Below are 23,214 nucleotides of genomic sequence, written 5' to 3' on the forward strand. Positions count from 1 at the left end.
ATATAGCCAACATTTTATTACATGACATAAACAAAATATGCTACACTCATTGAAACTAGAAGTAAGGGAAGGAGGGTACTTAGATTCCTCATAACCACTTAATGAAGAAGGACATTTCATGTTTGCCAGCTAAGATCAATAATGGCACTTAATTTATAAAGATGTATAAATTCGTAACTGACTGGAGATTTCCACTAATGCTTAAATACATCCAAATTATAACCACATTTTAGCAGAAGCTCCAACTCCTTCCAAAATCCACAGACATGTTATTTCTTTTCAAAGGAATTAATTAAACAGCAACCTTAAACTATGATATGTATAATCTAACTACCTTGAATGATACATTATCAAAAAAACACAAATACACTTATTTTCTTTTAGATTTTTAATTTATGATAGAAATAGTTTTGTCGAATGATTACTTCAACAACAAACATTTTTCTTTCATTTCTGGTTTAGTGGACATCATAAATCTAGAAAGGAATGTTATAATCTAGTCATGAATTTACGGCTAGAATCAGATGGTTAAATTTAGTTAACTATTTTAACAAATTGTTCTGAGCAAACTATTAGTGTTTACCATCTGCATATGGGCAACTGCCATTATCGATAACAGAAATCTATACTCACCTGAAGCTATGGCTTGTGAGGTATTTAATGACAGCTGGTTTGATGCGAGCAACTCCTCCCTGGCTGTGGTTTCCTCTCCCCGTAATCACAGAGAGATAGGGCTTACCACCATTCTGCTTAAATTCTGTTACAACAGGAATTGGAACCGTCAAAACTGATCTATCTTACCTTCTCAACAGAAAACAAACCTTTACTCAAACACGTATGAAATAATTTTCATGAGGATTTAGAGATTTATCACTTCAAAAATCCCCAAATTAATGTTTTTAAATGTACTGTTTCATCTGCACCTTAAGTATGGAAGCTTCCTAGCAACTCATCCACCTAAAGACTCAAGTGGGACCTCTCCTGTGGGGAGAGAGATTTCCATGTACTATCAGAATTTCTCTCTGAAATAATGATGACAACAATAATATTAACGATACTTAACAATTATTACACACATGGAGTCAGGCACTGCTTTAAGTGACTTATATTTATTAACTAAGAATCTTTACAACAACTCTATTACTCTGAAGCCACCCAGCTTTGGTCTGATTAGCAGCTCTGCCACTAAATGACTGTGTGATAGGACCATGGACAATTACTTAGCCTATCTGTGCCTATTTCCTTATCAATAAAATGGGGTATAAGGCAACTGCTTTATAGAATATCATCCTCAGGAACAGCCATTAGCAAATCCACTAATTAGAGCATGGACTGCAGTCTTACTGCTAAAGATAATCAATTATTAACTTAAGAAACTCTTCCAAACAGATGATTTTAAAATATCGAATGAACCTGAGACTCTTAAAAGACCACAGCTCCTGCTTTGGAAATGACCTTGTGAAAATCAAGTATATAAATCCTGAAAGTCAGTAATAGCTACAATAAAATAACAAAAAAACCCTGTTAATAATAGGAATTGATTTAATAATTCAATAGATACTTGTTCCTCAGTTATAAATAGCACAAGTTTTGACTTTTAGCATAAAATACATATACACATAAACATTCCATATTCTGCTCAGTAAGTTGCCCTAAGACTCCATCAGATCCACAAACAGATTGTTTTTCGAGTCTCATATCTCCAGGGCAATATTTGGACTAGAATTTTAGTGGATATGTTGCTCCTGCATTTATACTTCCTTCTTTGCTTAAGATCCACCTCCATAACTCCAAGCAACATTTTGTTCAAAATTCAACTCTCTCTGGGTGATGGCTATACACGGGTATTCACTTTGTAAAAAGTTTTTACGCTATACAATAATCATTTGTGCATTGTTCTTTATGTATGTGATATTACAAATAAATGCTTACTTTAAAAAAAAAAACTCTCAACTAACCATAATTCAGCTCTCATCACTCCTTCACTACCGCTCCTCTCATCAGTTAAGTCAGTTATTTACATCATTTCACCTTTCAACAGTTTACTTACTGCTCTGAAAATGTTCTCACATGCCTCAAAGTAGGGTGTCAGAGGATGTTTATTGAATGAATTAATATAATATGCTTAGGTTCCCAAATTTCAGGTTAATCCTGCTTATCACCTTTTTAAACTGATTTTTAAGCATATCTCAGGTTTCTTATCATTTCAACTGTAAATATTTCAGTATGTATTCAAAAAGGACTCTTTAAAAAAAACATAACCACAATGTCACCATCATATGGTACAAAGTTAAAAATAGTTCCTTAATATGTTTCTAAAAATGGCTAAAAATGTCTCCCAGTAGTCTCAAAAAAATGTTTTTACTGTGATTTGTTTGAATCAGGGTTGAAACAAGTCCACACATTGTATTTGGTTGATATATTTCTTAACTTTTAATCTAAAGGTTCTCCTTCCCCCTGTGTGTGTGTGTGTGCGCGTGCGCTTTCTTTTCTTATCTTTATTTTTTACAATTTGTGGAAAAAATGAGATCATTTATCCTAGATATTTACAGTCTGGATTTTGCTGACTGTATCCCCATGGTGCCATCTAACATGTTCCTCTGTTCCCTATAAATCTGTATAAAGTAGTAGTCAGATCTAAAGGCTTTACCTGTTTCTGGTTATTTGGGGGCAAAAGAAGCTTCATGAGTAGTAGTGGTGTATATTTCAATAAGAAGACACAAAAGGGTCAGATATCTTTTTTTTTTTTTTAATTCATCCCCAATTTTGACAATCATCTTTTATGACTAAAAGCAATGCGGGGCAGAGCCACAGATTTTTCCCCTGGACACATTTCTATTCAACAATACTACCACCTGCTGGTGATGTCAGTAACTACAGGCTACCACAGGTAGCACGCACAAGATGGGCTTTGGCTTCCAAAAAGGGTTTGTATCTTGGGTCTGATCCAGTATCACCTTACACAAATTATTTAACACTTTTATTCTCATAATTTTTTCTATTGAGATAAAATTCACCTAACATAAAATTCATGATTTTAAAATGTACAATTCAGTAGTTTTTAGTACATTATTACAATGTTGTGTAACCATCAACACGATCTAATTCCAGAACATTCCATCACCTCAAAAAGAAATTCTGTTCCTGTTAGCAGTCAATCTCCATCCCCCCCTTTCCAGTCCCAGCAAACATTAATGTACTTTCTGTTTCTATTGATCTGCCCATTCTAGACATTTCATGTACAATAAATGGAAATCGTGTAATATGTGGCCCTTTGTATCTGGCTTCTTTCACACTGCATAATGTTTACAAAGTTCATCCATGTTGTAGCACATATCAGCATTTCATTCCTTTTTATGGCTGAATTATATTCCATTGTATGGATATACCACATTTTGTCCATTCACCAGTTGATAGATTTGGGTTGTTTCCACCTTTTGGCTATTATGAACATTCGTGTACCAGCTTTTGTGTGGATGAATTGTGTTTTCAGTTCTCTTGTGTACAAACCTAGGAGCAGAACTGCTGGGTCATATGGTAGCTCTGTGTTTAATCTTTCAAGGAATGTCAACCTTTTCCACAGTGGTTGTACCATTTAACATTCCCACCAGCAATATATGAGGGTTCCAATTCTCTATATCCTTACCGACACTTACTATTTTACACTTTATTAAACTATTTATACCATCAGTTTCCTTATCTATAAAATGAGAGGAGTACCTACCCTTTATTCAGTCATTTATTCAAAAGTTTTTTAAAGTGGTGAATGAAAGGTTCAATATACGATAATGATTCAATAATCATCACTGACTCAATTCTTGGCCAAAAAGATGGACATTTAATAATCAATTATACAGCAAGCTTTTTATAAGTACTGTGATACAGAGGAGTACTATGAGAGGCTTTCAATAGGGAGCCTAATTTAATCTGGAGGTCAACAAATGATAATGTAGATAAACATAAAGAAAAGGAGAAGAAGCAAAACACGAGATGAGAATGTAGAGACAGGACAAGGAACAATTATGTAGGGATCTGGGAATTTATGCTAAATGAAACATAGCAACCTGAACTTTCTTATCACAATGCTAACCATTTATGTAACTATTTATTCAATGTCATCTATCCTACTAGATGGCAAACTCCATAAAGACAGAGATTGTGTGTCTTTTTCACTGCTTTATCCCTGATGTCTAGAATATAGAAGATAATCAAATTTTATTGAGTAAATGATTTACTCATCCTCTATAGACAAAATATTCCCTTATAATACTTCCATATAATACTTCTGCTTTTCTTTTCTCCAGATTAAATAATATATTTAAACCACTCTTAAATTTTCTCTTTTCTAATCTTTATTGTTGTTGTTTTCTAGTTCTTTCTCCAAGATTTTCAAAATTCTATTTAAAAAACAACTGGGGGAGGGGGATCCTCTACTTTATCAAAGAATGTCTGCTAATAAACAGAGAAGGAACACAAATTATAAAACACCATTATGAGAACTTCCCTGGTAGCGCAGTGGTTAAGAATCCTCCTGCCAATGCAGGGGACATGGGTTTGATCCCTGGTCCTGGAAGATCCCACATGCCGCGGAGCAACTAAGCCCGTGCGCCACAACCACTGAGCCTGCGCTCTAGAGCCCGTGAGCCACAACTACAGAGCCCGCATGCGACAACTACTGAAGCCCGCGTGCCTACAGCCAGTGCTCTGCAACGAGAAGCCACCGCAACTAGAGAAAGCCCACGTGCAACAACGAAGACCCAACACAGCCAAAAATAAATAAATTTTTAAAAATTAATAAATTTTTTTAAAAACACCATTATGTAACCACCAATATAATAATTGATTCAGACAAGGATCATCTGTGGATGCTAAAATCATTAGGCAAAATGAGAACAGTTATTCACACAGTCACAAAGTATCAATCACCAATATTTACTAATTGATTACAAAGGGAAAAAAGGTATATTTACAAAGCAAAATCTGATATGATAGAGTCCCACATTAAGCTAAGAAATCAAACTTAACACCACCAATACTGGGGCAAACTGACCATATATGTCTCTTGATTAGTTCACCAAGGATGACCTAACATCTCCTATGCAGTATTTTCACCAAGAAAATTTTAAACTGAATCTAATCATGAAGAAACAATCAGACAAATTAAAATTGTAGGGCAATCTACCAAACAACTGGCGTGGAGTCTTTAAAAATGTCAATAACATGGAAAACAAAAAACAGACTGAGGAAGTCTTCTATATTATAGGAGGTTACAGATTTGGGACAATCAACTAGAATATATGATGCACGACTAGATCCTGGATTGGGGGTGGAACATGGCACAGCTACACAGGACATTTCCATATAACTGGAAAAATCTAAATATGGCCTGTATATTAGACAACATCTTTATAACAATGTTAAATATCGTAAAAGTGATAATGTATTGTGATTATGTAGGAGAATGAATTTGTCCTGAAGAGATAAACATGCTGAGGTATGCGAAAGTAAAGCACCACAATGTTTAATGAGACTTATTCTCAAATGGTTCAGCAGAAAGAAATTCTAGAGAGATAAACAAATATGGCCAAATGTTGATGACTGATCAATCTAGGTAAAGGATATATGTGCAAATCATATATTGTACAAAATTTGTACAATATGTATATTGTACAATTCTTTCAACTTCTCTGCAGGTTTTTAATTTTTCAATATAAAAAGCTAGGAAAAAGGATAGTGATAAGAGTACACATGTTGATATGCAAAATAAAGCTCACTGCAACATTATAATTAAACGTCCATCGATAGAGGGATGGATACATTATGATAAGGTCATACAATACTACACAGCAGTTATAATAAAAAAAAAAAACTCAATCCGTCTAGATGAGTATATCTTGAAAACTGTATTGGGTAAAAATAAAATAAGTGGCTTGGCTGACGATATAGTGTGACACCATGTATGTTCATTTTTTAAAACTCACAAAAAGGATACTATAGACCAATTATGGATGAATGTACGATACACGTAGTAAAGGTATTTTCAAAACTGGCCAGGATGATGCAGACCAAACTGAAGGATGCTGATTTCCATCAGAAAGGGAGAGAAGAAAGAGAAAAGGATTGGGGATAATGCTAAGGGAGGAACAAAAAAAAAAAAAAAAAAAAAAAAAAAAAATATATATATATATATATATATATATATATATATATATATATATATGGAGCACATACAGTAAAATGTTATCACTTGTTACTTACATTCATGGGTACAGGTGTTCGTTATTTTACTCGCAACTTTTTCAATGTGGTTTTCATGATAAACTTTTTATATCAAATATATTTAATCAAGCATTTAATTACAACTGAATTGTAAAACCTATATGTGCTGAACTGATAAACCTATATAACGTATAGTATAAAACTTTCTAAAATATATGTAAATTAATTAACCAGAACAATACAGCTATCAATGACAGAGCAGTATTATGGAACCACAGGGTAATAACTGAGGCATGGATTCCATGTCTCCACAATAAAATGTAAGACAAAGAGAAAGCCAAGTTGAGAATTCAAAAATATCCTAGTAGTGCTAAGAGGAGACGACTCCCTAGTATTAGAGTACAACAGACTGAATTTTCCCAAGTGCTACCATCTGGTGATGAAAAGGAAACAAGATGATAAACCAACAAGATACGTTAACGTATATAAAGTACACGATATTGATTGTAAGAGGCAGGCAGTAGCATTCCTACTGACCCGCAAAGACAAAATACAAGCAGAAAGGGAGAAGGGCATACCACCATAATGCAAACACTCAGAAATCCTGCCTTTATGATAATTCTATAAAAATCCTATCACCTAATTTACTTCTGCATTTTATTAAACATCTGTTGAGCAACTGACATCTAATAAGTATCTATTAGCTTTAATAAATGTCTACTGAACAAAGATGTATTACATTCCTGAATGGTCCAGAGGAATCTCAGATTACATCATGCCCTCCCTTTGACAATTATAACAAAGGAATACAAACATAACTGAAACAGGAAAATAAAAATGTTAATGGACATGGCAGTTAGAATTCTTTCCCAAGGTTTTCTTGAAGAATGAATCTAATACAAACATCTATAAATGTGGCACAGATATCCTCAGCCTGCACATTCAGACTCCCTTGAATTTGTGAAAATCTGTCATGACTATAGTCCTACCTTCAGTTTTCTGCTGTAAAACTGTCATCAAATGTTCTATAGCCTCATCCACATGCAGCCCATGGAGGTCTAAAACATTCTGTGGCAGCAGGGAGGCATTGACTTTCTCAAAGATCTCCACAGCAGCAAGGTGATTGGCTTCTTTCATCTTCTGCTCATGGAGACTACCCTTTAATTATAAACATATCATCAGTAATCACTTTTGATATCTGCTACTTAGTAAGCAATGAGGAAACAAATAGTGCCCCAAATAAAAGGAAGAACAAAAAAGGCAACAACAAATGTAAAATTTTAAATAATGCAATGGGCTAATATGCAAGAATGCACCAAAATTTAGGTGAATTTCAGTGGACTAATAACATAGTTCTTAAACTACTAAATCATCATTTCTAACACATTCTCTGATCCAAAAATCATAGGAAAGGGACACTTAAATAAACAACACACATCTCAAGAAGGAATCCACTGGTTTATCTTTTGATAATCCCGAGTCTCAACCCTTTAAAACCTTGTAGTTACCCCTGAAGTCATCCCTCAAGGTTTTTGCCATTATTGCTCACAAGGTTATACCGGTTTGACACCTTTTTCTGCTCCATCATAAAAAAGTAAGCGATATGGAACCACAAAAAACAGAAAGTAAATCAATCAGGTTTCTTGTAATACCATGCCGAATGAGCCCAGGTAGAAATTTTACTTCCCTGAAAGATATTAATGTAACTTTCTTTTTCTGACTATGACAGTGATACACAACTTAAAATTCAAGCATGATAGAAAGCACAAGACCTCTGTAATCCCACCCTGGGATGGCCAATATTAACATTCTGCTTCCTTTCCTCCAGAAAATTCGTATCTGTTTAGAAGCAGTACTGAATGAGAGAATCCAACCTAAAAGAAAATATGGACTGTCGGAATTCTCAGAACCATACATTTCTTAGATATTAGGATACTTTATATCACTTATACAATGTACATTCCCCAGAATAACTTAATCAAGTCACAGTATGAGTATTATCTGTGTCAGGATTATTCAGACGTTGTAAGTGACAAAGAAAAAATAATTTTCCTCTTTACTTGCTGGGCATAAAACGTGGCAACATTTTTCTTCCCCATCCGATAAGCTTCTTTTGCCTTGCTATAGCATTCTATCCTCTTCTGCTGGTGCAGGAAAGCCTCTGCCCTGTAGTCATCATACTCTGGGTACTCAAAATCCTGGAAAGATGGCTCGCTTGGTATATCTTCAGTCTCTTTCAATTTCTTTGCCTTTAAGGTGTTACACAATAAGTAAAATACGAACGAAAGTAGAAAGCACAAACTTTACCTTCAAAAAAATGTACATGAAAACTGGGCTCTACTGATTTTTATCTTTCTTCTTAAAAAACAGACTCTCCCTACTGTCTATCTAGTAAGTCATGCACTTAGCAACTATTGTTAACCTTTTCATGACATAAGGGTACTCCTTCTTTAACCATTCTTATCTTAGAAGATGTTAAAAAGTTCTCTAAAATTATGAAAATTAAAAAAAAAATCAAGCCAAAAGAGAGAATACAAGATATTCAAGGAATAATGCTCATTTATCTAATGCAATATTTTCCAAATTTTAGTTTGTAAATCCATTCAAAGGATCAGTCCAACCACTGAAGGCAGTAATGGCATATTTCAATATTTTTAAAAAACCAATTGATAAAGTAATTGAATAATATTCTTGTTAAAACAGAAAGGCATGTGGAGTAACCATGCCTTATAGTAGGTAGAAAATCATAAGGAGGTTTATGGGCAGTTTTCAATCAGCTGACTACCAACTAGCCGCTATGGTAGTGTTGACTTTTTGAGTTTTCTGAAATATCATCAAGTAGTTGTTACCCATATGGGACCTTAAATTAAAGAAACTAAACTAACTCTAATTTAAAACACAAGGTTAATGAAAATAATAATTATTACACAAATATGCCTCAACGCTCTCCACCAAATAGAAAAGAATAAAATAAACGCGTCACCATATTCCTAACTCATTACCACAGTCAAAAATCTGTAAATATACAGTCAATTTATTTTTTGCAACAAACGCAAGGCTCTCTCTTACCTAAGAATATTCATAGGACCTACATCCTTATGTCACGCTCAGTAGTAAATAATCACAAGCTTCTTTCATATTAACGTTTAAATATTCTGTGAGTATATGGCTTGCATCCCTGATAAAATCAAAGATTTTCCAGGGAGAGGATAATAAAAACACTTTCTATGACCTTTAAAAAGCCCATAGTGCCTAACAATATGGACATAAACATTTCATAGCTTTAAAGCCTCTCTCTGTTGGTGTTCATACTAAAAAATGCAAATTACATTTGGTTCTCTGGGAAGGGACCCTTCATTTCTTATTTTTAAAAAAGAAAAAACAGGGAATTCCCTGGTGGTCCAGTGGTTAGGACTCGGCACTTTCACTGCCAGAGGCCGGGGTTCAATCCCTAGTGGGGCAACCAAGATCCCGCAAGCCACATGGCGTGGCCAAAAACAGACAGTACATAATGAGAGATACTTTATCAAATAGCTACTCTCTTTTAAAATAAAACCAAAATTTATTTTTACAACCCTTTCATAGTGATGTGGTTTACTATAACTTCATTAACAAGGGCCAAGTGAAATACATGCTGCCTAAGAATTTATGTAATTAGTGTCACTTGAAAGCGTGATGTACTATTATACCAAAACCATTTCCAATGGTAACAAACTTGCAAATTTTATTAAAAGCTAAAGGGAAAAAGTAGTAGTATTAATAAAACACAGTTTTAAATAAATGTTAGTTTCTTGAACAAAGCAGATAAACCAAAATGTTACTGGTATCATGATACTCCCCTTTAGTATCTCTGATCCCTTGGGATCCTGGGATATCAAAGACAGACTATTCTGCTCACAAATCTTAAAAGATTTTTATCAGTGTTGTGACACCTACCTACGTTTTTTTGAGAAAGGCTTAGAATAATCTCCAGTATAACTTACCCAAATTTACGTTCTGGCCAACATTTACACAACTCACAAAATCCCTTTTCTGATTCCAACATTTTCTAACCATCTCCCACTTTGAGCAAGCACACTTTGTCCCCGTCACTTCCTCTATCGCCATAATGACCAAGAGTGCCTTGCTCTATTATCCGGTGAAAAAGTAATCTTCATTCCCAGTTTGGCACTGAAGGTCTCATCATCATCTTGTACACTCCCTGAATCTTATAATATACTGCACCTATCCATGATGAACACAGGCATCAGTGGTATCACTTGGTTCCTGCTCCGTGTACACACTAACAGATCACATGAAAACCAAAATTACCTAAGTTCTACATATCAGCTAAGTGATGGTGAAATATTCAAAGAACAAAGGCAACACACAAGTGGTGCTCCACTATCCCTGAGTGGTCTTATTAATAAGTAAGTATAGCAGGATGATTGAGGACTGTTTAAAAAAGAAAAAAAAGCCTAAAATGAATACAAGATTAATATACAAAATCAACTGTATTTCTATGTATTTGCAATGTACTATCCAAAAATAAAATTAAGAAACCAATTTCATTTATAATAGCATCAAAAAAACTAAAATGCTTAGAAATAAATTTTTAAAAAGGCATGTAAAACTTATACTCAAAACTACAACACACTGTTGAATGAAATTAAGAGGACCTAAATAAATCGAAAGGTACTCCATATTCATGAATTGGAAGACAATATTGTTAAGATCGCAATACTCCTCAAATTGATCCACAGGCTCAACACAATCCCCATGAAAATTCCAACTGGCTTCTTTGCAGAAATTGACAAGCTGATCCTAAAATTCACATGGAAATGCAAGGGGGCCAGAATAGACAAAATAATCCTGAAAATAGTTGAAAACTCACACTTCCTAATTTCAAAACTTACTACAAAGCTACAGTAATCAAGACTGCGGTACTGGCATAATGAGAGACATACAGATCAACAGAATGAAACTGAGAGTCTAGTGATAAATTTATAGTCAATTCATTTTCAACTAGGGTGCTAAGAAAATTCAATGGGGAAAAGCAGTCTTTGCAACAAGTGGTGCTGTGACAACTGGATATCCACATGCAAGAGAATGAACCTGGACCCCTATCTCACACCATATACAAAAATTAACCCAAAATAGATCAAAGCTCTAAATGTAAGCATTAAAACTATAAAACTCTTAGAAGAAAACTCAGGTGTAAGTCCTCATGACCTTGGATTAGGCAATAGTTTCTTAGATATGACACCAAAAGTACATCCAACAAAAGAAAAAAGAAGAATTGCACGTGATCAATTTTTAAAACTTTTGTGCTTCAAAGGACATCATCAAAAAAGTGAAAAGACAACCCTTGGAACGGGAAAAATTCTGCAAGTCATATGTCTGATAAGGGTCTTGTATGTAGACTATATAAAAATTCATACAACTAGAGAATTTTTTAATTGTAATGGGTAATGGATATTAATAGACATTTCTTCAAAGAAGATATACAAATGGCCAATAAGCACATGAAAAGATGCTCAACATCACCAGTAATCAGGGAAATGCAAATCAAAATCACAATGAGATACCACTTCTGTATTAGCCACGTCTTTTATTTCCTGTATTCTGATGCTTTGACATCTGGGGCCTTGCTGACCCCTGGAGACACAGCACCCACCACCTTGGGGTTAGCTAATTCCTAGAGATAGGAAACAACTCACTTGCTAGAACACTTTATATATGCAAACCATCCAATCTAGAGCCCATACCCCCAACTACCTTCTTTATGGGGCTCTCACTCTCTGGCCACCATCTATATACCCTGATCACCGAAGCCAGGTACCAGAAGACTAGGGACAGTTCCTATGCCCCAGAGCCTGCTGAAATTATTCAAACTAGTCCATCCTAAACCTGCTTATTACTCTGCCTTGCCCAGTCCTTCCCGCAGACACCACAAAAAAGGCTCTTGCCCACGTTTCCCCCCTACTTCCTTTGCCTCCTTGACCCTGGTGCTTCCTCATGTGGCTTTGGGCCATGCCTCCCATTTCTAGGGATCTGTGAGTATAATAAACTTCCTTCACAACATTTCCATCTCTGGGTGTCTTACCATACCTGATTAAAACAAATCCCAGTACCCATAAAACAACTTCACACCCACTAGGATGGCTATAATCAAAAAGACAGATGATAACAAGTGTCAGAGAGGATGTGGGGAAATTGTAACCCTCATACACTGCTGATGGAAATGCAAAAGAATGTAGCCATTTGGGGAAAATGCTTGGTAGCTTCTCAAATGGCTAAACATTGCCACCCACATTATTTATGCCCTAAGACCCATCATATTACACCCACTGCTATTCAATCAAGCCTCATACTCTACTGTATAGTCTACACATAAAAAGTTACAGAAATTCCAATGCTTGTTGTGCACAAAGGCTTTAAAGAAAAAAATATAATCAGCCATAAATTCACTATTTTGAGCAAACAGATATTCTAAACCAAATATGCTATTGGTGGTTAAATTTCCAGTCTATGAAAAATGGTGAGAAATAATCATTAAACTATCTAACAAACCAATGATATTTTCACACACAATTATTTACCATTACTGTAAAAAATTAAGTAGCTCTATACCTTTTTCTCCTTAGACTTCTGTGCAGTATGAGAAGTGACATTCTCATTTTGGTGAACAAACTCTTGTGCTACCACCGTTTTTACAGGGTCTCCTTCAAGAACACAATTTAGAAATTGCACTGTGTGTTCTAATGAATAGCTGTAGAGAGTTGAAGTACAAATATGAGGTCAATAAATGAAAATAAAAGTTATGTGGAAACATTAACATAAGCAATCTTTCAAAATCTTAGAAGAATATGAAAAATTGGCTCACTTCTAAGTTTTAAACATGAAAATTAAATGCTCATTGTGTATCTCAAGACTCAAGAATGAACAGAGGGAAAGTGTCAAGTTAGAGGCTCTCAAAAACTAATTTTTTAAATGAATACCAAAAAGTAACATATTGATAATTAATTCATTTTCTTATCTTTTATTCCAGGTAAATTTTCCACAAATCTTTCTTTCATCTAATCACCTATACTTAAGTCCCTTGTTGGATTCACACATGGTTTCAGTTTCCTTCAAACATCAAAAACAGACAATAGGGGCTTCCCTGGTGGCGCAGTGGTTGAGAGTCTGCCTGCTAGTGCAGGGGACACGGGTTCGAGCCCTGGTCTGGGAAGATCCCACATGCCGCGGAGCAACTGGGCCCGTGAACCACAGCTGCTGAGCCTGCGCGTCTGGAGCCTGTGCTCCACAACAAGAGAGGCCGCGATGGTGAGAGGCCCGCGCACCGCGATGAAGAGTGGCCCCCGCTTGCCTCAACTGGAGAGAGCCCTCGCACAGAAACGAAGACCCAACGCAGACAAAAATAAATAAATAAATAAATAAATAAATAAATAAAAACAGACAATAAATCCTTTAACTGACATTTTTATCCTGTCAAATTTTACATTTTACTTATACCATGGCGTTCTAGTGAAAGAAATTCTAAGCAGGGATATAGAAAGGAAAAACTAAAACACTACCTTACCTCCCACCCCTATATTATTTAGGCATATTTTCATGGTGATACTATATTATGTGGAATATGAAATTCTACAAAATTTGACAAACACCTGAAACGCTAATGTCCCCGTATCCAAAGAAACTCATTCCAAAGCAAGTTATAAATGATTTTATACTGCTCATTATTTCAGACTATTTATGCCTCTGATCTTTTCCAATGGCCAGATAATGAAGAGCTGACCACAAAGGACTGTTTTTGAAATGTGATAAATAGTTATCCAAAATACTGTGATATTTTGCTCTTCTTCAATTTATTAAAGATAACCCTTGAAGGGGAACCATTTGGGACTACCAATTCTCCTTGAGCACTCTCATCTTGCCGCCTCACATATGCTCAACAAATAGGGGTTTCTAGGGGCTAGAAGCTACCAGAAATTAACCACATCCTAACTAGTTCTTAAAATCACCTGGCTTGCCCACTCCTAGGGCTGGAAGCCAGTCTCCACCACAGGTGCTGTTAGCAGTGCATGGCCCTGGAAGATGACACTGCAGGCATATACTGCAGTAACTGAACGAACCTACCCTTCTTACCGGGGTGAAACTGAAGCTACTGGTAACTGAGACAATTATCCAGCTGTTGGCAGACAAATGGAGCAAATGGAGGTAATCATTTAATACCATAATACCTGCCCCAAGGGGCCTGACTGACCAATCACTCTAAGCATCGAGAGGAAGGACTCAACTCAGTCCCCTTACCTTGCCTGGGGAACCACAACTCTGGGTAATCTCACATCAGGGCTTCTTGCCCTAGGTCCCCATAGAAGAGAGTTGCCATTGCCATATGCCAGCACCACCCTCCTAACCCCCAGTGCCTTGGGATATTTTAACACATAACTCTAAGAAAACAGCTGTTTAGGTAGCAAAAATAAATAGAAAAGTTGTGGATTGAAATAATACCATGAAAAACTTGATTCAAGAGACATATTTAGAACTCTGCATACTCAGCAGAAAATATTCTTTTTCAAAAGCACTTTCAGGGACTTCCCTGGTGGTCCAGTGGTTGCGAATCCACCTTCCAATTGCAGGGGACGTGGGTTCAATCCCTGGTCGGGAACTAAGATCCCACAGACCGCGGGGCAACTAAGCCCACGTGCCGCAACTACTGAGCCTGCGCGGTCTGCAGCCCACGAGCCACAACTAAAGAGAAGTCAGCACGCTGCAACGAAAGATCCCGCATGCCACAACTGAGACCCGAAGAAGCCAAATAAATAAGTAAATAAATAAATATTTTTTTAAAAAAGGCACTTTGTGCAATATTTATAATAACTGATCATGTATTAAACCACAAAGAAAATCTCAACTTCCAAAAAGTAGGACTCTTTCAGGCTGCATTCTTATACCCCAACACAACAAAACAAACAGAAATCCCCACCCCCCCACCAAACTATCAAACCATTTAGAAAATATAAAACTCTTGGATAAATGAGAAAGTCAAAGTGAATTAGAGATTATTTAGAAAAAAATGAAAATACTACATATCAAAATCAAAACATTACATATATATCAAAAACATTATACAGAAAAAAATTCACACCCTTAAGTATATTTGTTATTAAAGATTGAAAGGAAACAAACTAACCAAGGAATTGAAAACATAACAAATTTAAAGAGAAAGGAACCATCAAAAATAGAAAAGAATCACCAAAAATAAATGATTAGAGAATATAAAAGACTTTGATCAATAAACCAAGAGCCTGTTCTTTAAAAGGGCCAATCTGATAAACAGCAAAAACAAAGAAAATAGAAAAAAAACATTCGGAAAGGAAAAAAGGACATGATCAAATACAAAATAATGTTTTTAATTACCACAGAATATTATATACAACTTAACAATAATAAACCTGATGATTTTCTAGAAGACAAACTACCAGAAAAGACTCATGGAAAAAAAGCAAACATCTGAATAAAGCAATACCCCTAAAAAGATAGTGAAAAGACCTTCTCCCTAAAGAAAAGCGAAGACACCTTCCCCCTAAAAAGGCACAACCCCAGAACCTTCAAGGTACTAATATATTTAAACTTTCCAGAGCACAGAGAAAAATGGCAGTCTTGCCAGGTTCTTTTATTAAGCCAAACACCAAATGAAACCCTAAAACCAAAATCTGACAAAGATATCACAGACTTATCTCATTTAACTACTGTTACAAAAATCCTGAAATCAATTCTGACACTACATTAAAGGAAAAAAACAAAACCTGAAAGATTTTTTTATTCCAGAAATTACTGTGACTGACATGACATATACTAATAAACTAAAGAAAAAAAATCTATATTGGATTCTCCAAAGATTCTAAAAAGGCATCTGTTTAAAACAACTCTTGCTAAAATAGGAATTTAAGGAATACATTAAGATCGAAAGTATGTATTACTCAAACCAGAAGCATTCCTAACATACTAAGCATCGAAACACACTACAACACCACAATAATTAAAACAAGATGGTGGAAACTTAGGACCAAATAGCTCAATGGAATCAAAGAGTCTATAAAAGAAAATGTATATTTGAGAATGTAGTAAATATTAGTAGTTATATGTTGTATCAGTGGGTAAAGGTGACCTATTCATCCAGTTAATCATTTGGAAAAAACAATTAAGTTAAACTCTACTTCATACCATACACATAAAAATGCTAGATAAACTTTTTAAATTTAACTACTAAAAATACTGCAGAATATATTTTCATAATATTGGGGTAGGACAGATTTTCTTAAAAAGTGATAAAACTCAGAACCAATAAGGGAAAAGACTTTCTGATAAAACATGAATTAAAATATGTATATGGCTATGTCAGGAAAAATTACTATAATCTATATTAACAAAGATAACTACACATGATAAATAAAGAGTTCTCACAGATCTAGAAAGAAATACAAACAGCCAAAAGGAAGACAGACAAAGGGTAAGCAATTAATATAAAAAGAATTTAATGGAAAAAAAGCTCAACCTCAGTAGTAATAAGGAAAATAAAAATTTAAACAGCAATGAAATATTTTTCGCTCCAGACTGGCAAAAATTAAAAGATTCTTAATATCCAGGGCAGGTTACGCTATCAGTGCATATAACTAATATGGAAAGCCCTTTTAAAAGGAAATTTGGCATTAGCTGTAAAAAAATTTAATGTACACACTCTGGACCAGCAATTTCACTTTTAGGAACTAGCCTACAATAACATTCACCCACGCACACAAAAATGTATGTTGAAGGGTGCTCAGTGCAACATGGTTTCCAACTTTTCTGACAGTCAAAAAGCCCATAAACAGAGCATGTTTAAAGAAACTACGGTACTTTAAGAAATCACTTAAGAATACTATGGAATACTTTGTAGACTTTAAAAAGAAAAGAGCAGATCACAAAGTATGGACAGAAAAAATAAATAACAGTAAAACTACAAAATAGTACATAAAACACAACCTATTTTTGTGTTTATATAGACACAAAAGCAAATAGGTACACATGTACACACATACATTAGTGTATGTATATGAGAAAAAATTGAGGAGGAATATGAACCAATTGACAGAAACTCCTCACTTTCTACATTATTGCATTTAAATGGTTTACAATATACCTATATTATTTTTGTTAACAGAAAAATAAAAATAAGAGGTTAAAATGCATGACATATGATTTCAATGACATCACAACAGAAACTACACACAATCCTTCTAGCACTCACTTGTGGTCCTTGAAAATGTCCACCAGAAAATTTTGGTTAATGGCTGGAAATATCTTAAAGAGCTGCTTCTCCTTTAGTTTAGTGGCACAATCTTTTTCAAATATAAGCGGCTCCCTTTTCTAAAACAAACAAAAAAAAGACAAAAACCATCTTTATGATGGAATTTACAATACTAGTTATGCTGACCCAAAAGCATGGTTATTTTATTGCAAAAAGACTAATAATTTAAAAGCAGTCACAGACTTTCTTCACTGATTAAAGGCTGAAATTAGTAATATAAGTATTCTTGCACAATTTATTTATATCCCATTTTTTACTAAGTATTTGAAGCTGCTCATTAACACACACACAGACACACATACACACAATCACACATATACATATATGTGTGTGCATGTGTATATATACTCTCACATATACACACCCAACACATTCAATCATATTATACAAAAAAGGATGTAGATATATATATATAAACAGGATATAAATAAATGAAGTCAGAGAGTAGAGAAAATAAAGGTAAGAATATAGGATAAAGCTAGCAAGTAAAATTAGTATATAAATGCATGCCACAAAATCCTGTACAATTGCTAAAGGTGGGCCACAAATTCAGTTCTTAGCTTCTTAGTGGCCAAAGCAAAGGGGGAAACAAAGATTCTCAGTGTCCATAAAATAAAAACAAACCAGTTGCTCAGGAGAAGTACAGCTTTTTCTGGTACTGAGACCTGAGAGAAATTTCTCCCATGGGTCCTCATAAAAGGGACACTGTGTGATGCTGTGAACAACGTCCTCAAAAACATATTCTCCTCAATGGGCAGAAACTACAATGTACAAATAAGTTGCAAATTCAGGTTGACAGAAAATCTTAAAATTCACATTAAAAAAATTTTTTCACAAACATATTTACTCCAAAGTAATTGTATGAGAATTGTTACTAATTGTTATTTTTTCAAAGTCATATTTGGATTGTTTAAATAGCCAAACCGAAAGAGCTTTCCTAAAATGTGCCATTTTAATTCTAATTGAGGAATATGGTAATCATTCTTAAAGTGATTTCTAACTCTAAGACAATTTACTGACATTGTGATTTAACTATGTAATATTTTTGTTTATTCCAAAAATCCTAATGTCTGAAAAATAACTTCCTATAAAATTTCAAAGGTGTCTCTGAAAATATAAAAATTACAATAATTTAGGAAAATCCTGGAATAGTTGTTGGTTTTGAAGCCTAACCATATTTAGGCCATTTATAACACCAAACAACAATAAAAAAAGAACCACAATAGGTGACAATCTGACCAGTAAAAAGGACTGATCAGACATCACAAGAGTGATGAAAACAAGCCACCTTGAGAATTTTAAATATTCACATCTTATTTAAGATATACATTATAATCCGACCTTACTAAAAAATTCAGTGATCAGATTTACTACCAATCTGCCAGATCATGGAGTTTCTAAACTACAAATTCTAAGGTCTCATCAATAAACTGAAAATTCATAACCGTAATCATGTTACAATTAATTATCCAATTCATACATTATGCCTAATGTTTATTTTCTATGCTTTGTTTTAAAAGAATTTAAATGATATTTCTCCTTTGGGAAATTCTCTTACTGAGAAATTTCTCCAGAAATTCTCTTAACTGAGGCTTTAAGGGGGAATACCCTCAGGATGAAGAGTACAGCTTCTATTACCAAACCCATGGAAAGAAAAGCAAAAATCACTGATAGGAAAAAAAAAAAAATTTAAGTTGGAAAGTCAAAGAAACTTTTTTGTTCATTATTATACTAAGAGATTAAAAGGCAGGTTAGAACCATAAAGATAAGTTTCAGTAGAGGAAAATGGCATTTCAACAAAAAGTGTCACACCATTTTGAGCATAAATTCTAGGCTTTCCTTATTTTTTAAGAAAATCTATTTCTCCAATTTATTACATATGTGAATTGAAGAAGGATATTTGAAACAACACTAAATTATAAGATCCTACTGAAGAGATTGTTCTTTGGATTATGTAAACATGCAAAGATGGTAATGGTAGCTTATTTCCAACTTAATTAACAAGATAACTGGGGGAAATAAATATGAAGGTAGAAGAATCCCATCATTCTTTCTATGCCCCAATTCTACGTATTTCAGCCAATACAAAGGTGTTCCTTTGAGCAGTCAAATGAGTGAAAAAAGAGGGTAAAATGCTCTAAGATCACCAACTAAGAAATTTTTTTCCCTTGAGAATTGGACTAAATAACCTCTAAGGTCTTTTCCCTTTTGATTCTGAAATTCTCTAATACTGATTTTCAGAATTCCAAAAAAGGTTAAGAAAAAGAAATGCAAAATAAACCAAATTCTCTTACGGCTTCATATAATTAGATATGTTGAATAAAGAACAAAAATTAAGTTCAAAGCAAAGTGAAATATCTGTCTGAACTTGTTTAATTGAAAAGTTACATAAAAAAGAAGAGTATTTAATTTCAGATTCATAAGTTTCTAAAATTTTTCTCTAAAAAAATTTTGTTTCAAAGATGGACAATTCTTTAATAGCAAGTATCATTTCTTATTACTAACTTATAAATGAAATTATCTTCAAAGGAAATATTTCTTTCATGTTTTTCTAGAATTAAAAAATTACAGAAGTAAATGTTAAAGATAAGATATATACACCTGCAAAATTAAATCTAAAACAACAGATTTAACATAAATTGGCTTACTGTTATAGAATATCAACTAATTTTCCAGAAGCAAAGACCTCCAACTTCAAACTACATTTAGAACATTTTTCAATTTTAACATTAACTTCAATTAGGTTAAAATACAGATTTCAGACTAGGAAAAGTAGAATCAAATGAAAATCAAAAAGTAAACATATGATTAAATTAGAGTCAGAGACAAAGGCTTAATATTTATACTAACTCATACCAAATCATGCTTTTCCTGTAAGGCAATTTCTTCTGACATTATTTCTCTGAGTGATACTTTTTTAGTATGAGTGTTCCAATGATCCAATAAGGGTAGCATTTCAGGTGCTGCTAAAGTCTTCAGTAATTTTTTGCCCGTTCTCTGAGATGATTTTTGTTCTGGATTATCAAGACCAACACGCCCAACCAGGGAAGGATCTACAAAAGCAGTATCAATAGTGTCAGACCATCAACAATAAATGTACAAATTAGGCATTATTCATTCTGTTACATCTACCTCAGAGAGACCCAGAAAACATGATTTTTTACTCTTTGCTTATAAATACAATATTCCAAGTTGTATTTCAAAGTTTCAAAATACATCTTCACATAATCGCAAGCAAGTATAAATGTAGAAATATTCAAATGAACAATGATCTGGGTATTACTGTAAATCAACTCAATGCTTCCCCACTCTTTTTCATATCACATCAACACAGAGAAAACAGTGACACACATATACACTGGTAAACAGAGGAAGCTGCAGCCAGCCAGAAGTGAGCAGCTTTGGTCAGCTCTGCTTGGCCACTCCAAGAACTGAAAGGATGAATATTTCTGCAAATCTGTAACCCATTGGAGGCCTACAATAAATATGGAACAAATGATATTCAACATAAGGAAGGAACTAAACATTCTAAGAAGTTCATAATAACAAGACAATGTATAATATTTCAGCTTTTCTAAGAGCAACACATTCTGATATACTCCTTTGATTTCCTGGAGAGTGAAGAAATAGCAAATACTGTCATCTGAATAACTCTGATACTCTTTGGGAACCTCTAGCTCTCAAACAGCTTTAGCTCTTGAAGCTACAACACAGGTCTGAACTAAAGTTAAGAATCTTCACTCTAACAATCTTCAACCTGGAGTCCTAGTACGGAGTGAACAAGAGAGGCATCTGGAGGAACTCAGGCACAAAAGGAGGACCCTGTAACAGGTCTGCCACCCTGCACTAACCACTTAGGACAACCTATCTAAGAAATCTTCTGGAATCAATTATTTTCAATTTGGCAGATGTAATCAAAAAGCAGGTTGACTTTTGTGCTCTAACTATATTAACATCAATAAAAAATTTGAAAAACCAAGTAATATTTCAATATGCTCTCAAACACAGGAATATTTTATTGCTCTCAAACCAGAACAGCTTCCCTTCATTCAGAGCAAAATCATAAACAGGAAACACCCTGACTATGTGCATTAGAGAACACCTTGGGTATTCCACAGCACTCCTGGGTTTTTTTTTTTTTAATTGAAATATAGTTGATTTATAATGTTGTGTTAGTTTTCAGGTGTTAACTGAAAGTTAAATGATATTATAGGGGCTTTTTTCTTCTTTAAGCTTTATTTTCTTTTGTATCAATATTAAATGTTCAAACATTTATTTGCAAATCAAAATTCTTGGGTAACATATTTTGTGGAAGTATATTTAAAATGAGTTAAGATTCAGGGACTTCCCTGGCCTGCTCCCAGTGCAGGGGGCCCAGGTTCGATCCCTGGTCAGGGACCTAGATCCTGCATGCCACAACTAAAAGACCCCTCACGCCGCAACTAAACACGCACACCTCAACAAAGATCCCACATGTGGCAACGAAGATCCCACGTGCCACAACTAAGACCTGGCGCAGCCAAATAAACAAACACTTAAAAAAAAAAAAAAGAGTTAAAATTCATACACACACACCAAGTTTCAACATCAAGACAAGAACATTAGAAGTGAAAATATGTGTTTTACCTTGCATTAATTTGCCACAGGATACCTCTTCTTGTCTTTGTCGCTCCTAAACACAGAGGCAGAACAGGGGATTGGCAAAGGAGGGTGCATTAGAAAACAAGCTTATATTATTTTTCTCTACTAATCATTTTTCCCTGTAAAACTATCAATCATTCTTGCTAAATCTAATAAAACTAGATAAATATAATTATAAATTGATTCCATCTCTATATTTTTTCTACTTATAGAGCTCTTATGCTGTGATTTTTTAAAAACTGTTTATGAAACTTAATCAGCACTGCAAGTCTTTAAGGAGTAAAAAACTATTTATGATTTTTTTCCCTAAAAAAAAAAAAATCAACAATCATATTGAGCTCCGTCATTAATTATATAATTTGGCCAGTCTGGAAATAACCTAAAATACTGGAAGGAGAAAAAAAAATCAGTAACCTGTTAACTGGTAAAATTAATTCTCTCTCAAAGTCAAAATTCAATAGAATCTTTCATATAACAGATTTTATTGAAGAGCAAAGGTGACAAAATGTACACAAAAGGAGCTTTCTTTAAAAAGAAGCCTACCAACCATTACAGATTCTTTCCATTTTTCATGAATCACTTTAGCCAGATTCAGATCTATATGAACCACACAATCCTCAACTGTTAGGGACCCTTGTGAGGGGGGGAAGAAAAGAAAAGAAAATATGATCATTACTCATTATACATTTGCAGAAAACATACTCAACTACCTTATGTATCATAAAACTAATTTGTATTTTTAATTACTAACCTATGTCTCTAGTTCTAAATCTCTTGGAATATTTTTATGTAATATGTCATTGTTTTCACACTTCTTGGCAGGTACAATTATATTATGTTTCATATATTTAAGTTATTCATGTCCATTAGACTAAATATATTTAATATATTCATTTCCATTAGTCAAGACTTTCCAGTAGGCATACTCTAAGGAATTATCTTGCCTTAAGTGTATCTGGAGTAGCACCAAAGGATTCAAAAAGATGTGTCTGTGCAAATAAGTATGAGGTAAATACCAG

General features: G+C 34.2%; 1 protein-coding gene across 16 annotated transcripts in view; it reads right to left on the reverse strand.

Moving 5' to 3' along the window:
- The window catches only part of N4BP2 (NEDD4 binding protein 2), a 108,267-nt gene that overhangs the window by 30,168 nt on the left and 54,885 nt on the right, over positions 1 to 23,214 (reverse strand). For 9 of the 16 annotated variants that reach the window (XM_059923139.1, XM_059923142.1, XM_059923141.1 and 6 more), the window contains 9 exons: positions 22,743 to 22,828; positions 22,181 to 22,226; positions 20,411 to 20,607; positions 18,220 to 18,315; positions 17,495 to 17,613; positions 12,832 to 12,970; positions 8,280 to 8,468; positions 7,209 to 7,377; positions 634 to 757 (listed from right to left, as the gene is read on the reverse strand). In XM_059923139.1, the coding sequence (XP_059779122.1) occupies positions 634 to 757; positions 7,209 to 7,377; positions 8,280 to 8,468; positions 12,832 to 12,970; positions 17,495 to 17,613; positions 18,220 to 18,315; positions 20,411 to 20,607; positions 22,181 to 22,226; positions 22,743 to 22,828 (1,165 nt within the window). Of the gene's footprint in view, positions 1 to 633; positions 758 to 5,695; positions 6,081 to 7,208; positions 7,378 to 8,279; positions 8,469 to 12,831; positions 12,971 to 17,494; positions 17,614 to 18,178; positions 18,316 to 20,410; positions 20,608 to 22,180; positions 22,227 to 22,738; positions 22,829 to 23,214 lie in introns of those variants that run through there. The other 7 variants (XM_059923145.1, XM_059923147.1, XM_059923148.1 and 4 more) reach the window with 7 other exon arrangements.

This window comes from Balaenoptera ricei, chromosome 5 (genome assembly GCF_028023285.1).
Source record: "Balaenoptera ricei isolate mBalRic1 chromosome 5, mBalRic1.hap2, whole genome shotgun sequence".
Lineage (NCBI taxonomy): Eukaryota > Metazoa > Chordata > Mammalia > Artiodactyla > Balaenopteridae > Balaenoptera > Balaenoptera ricei.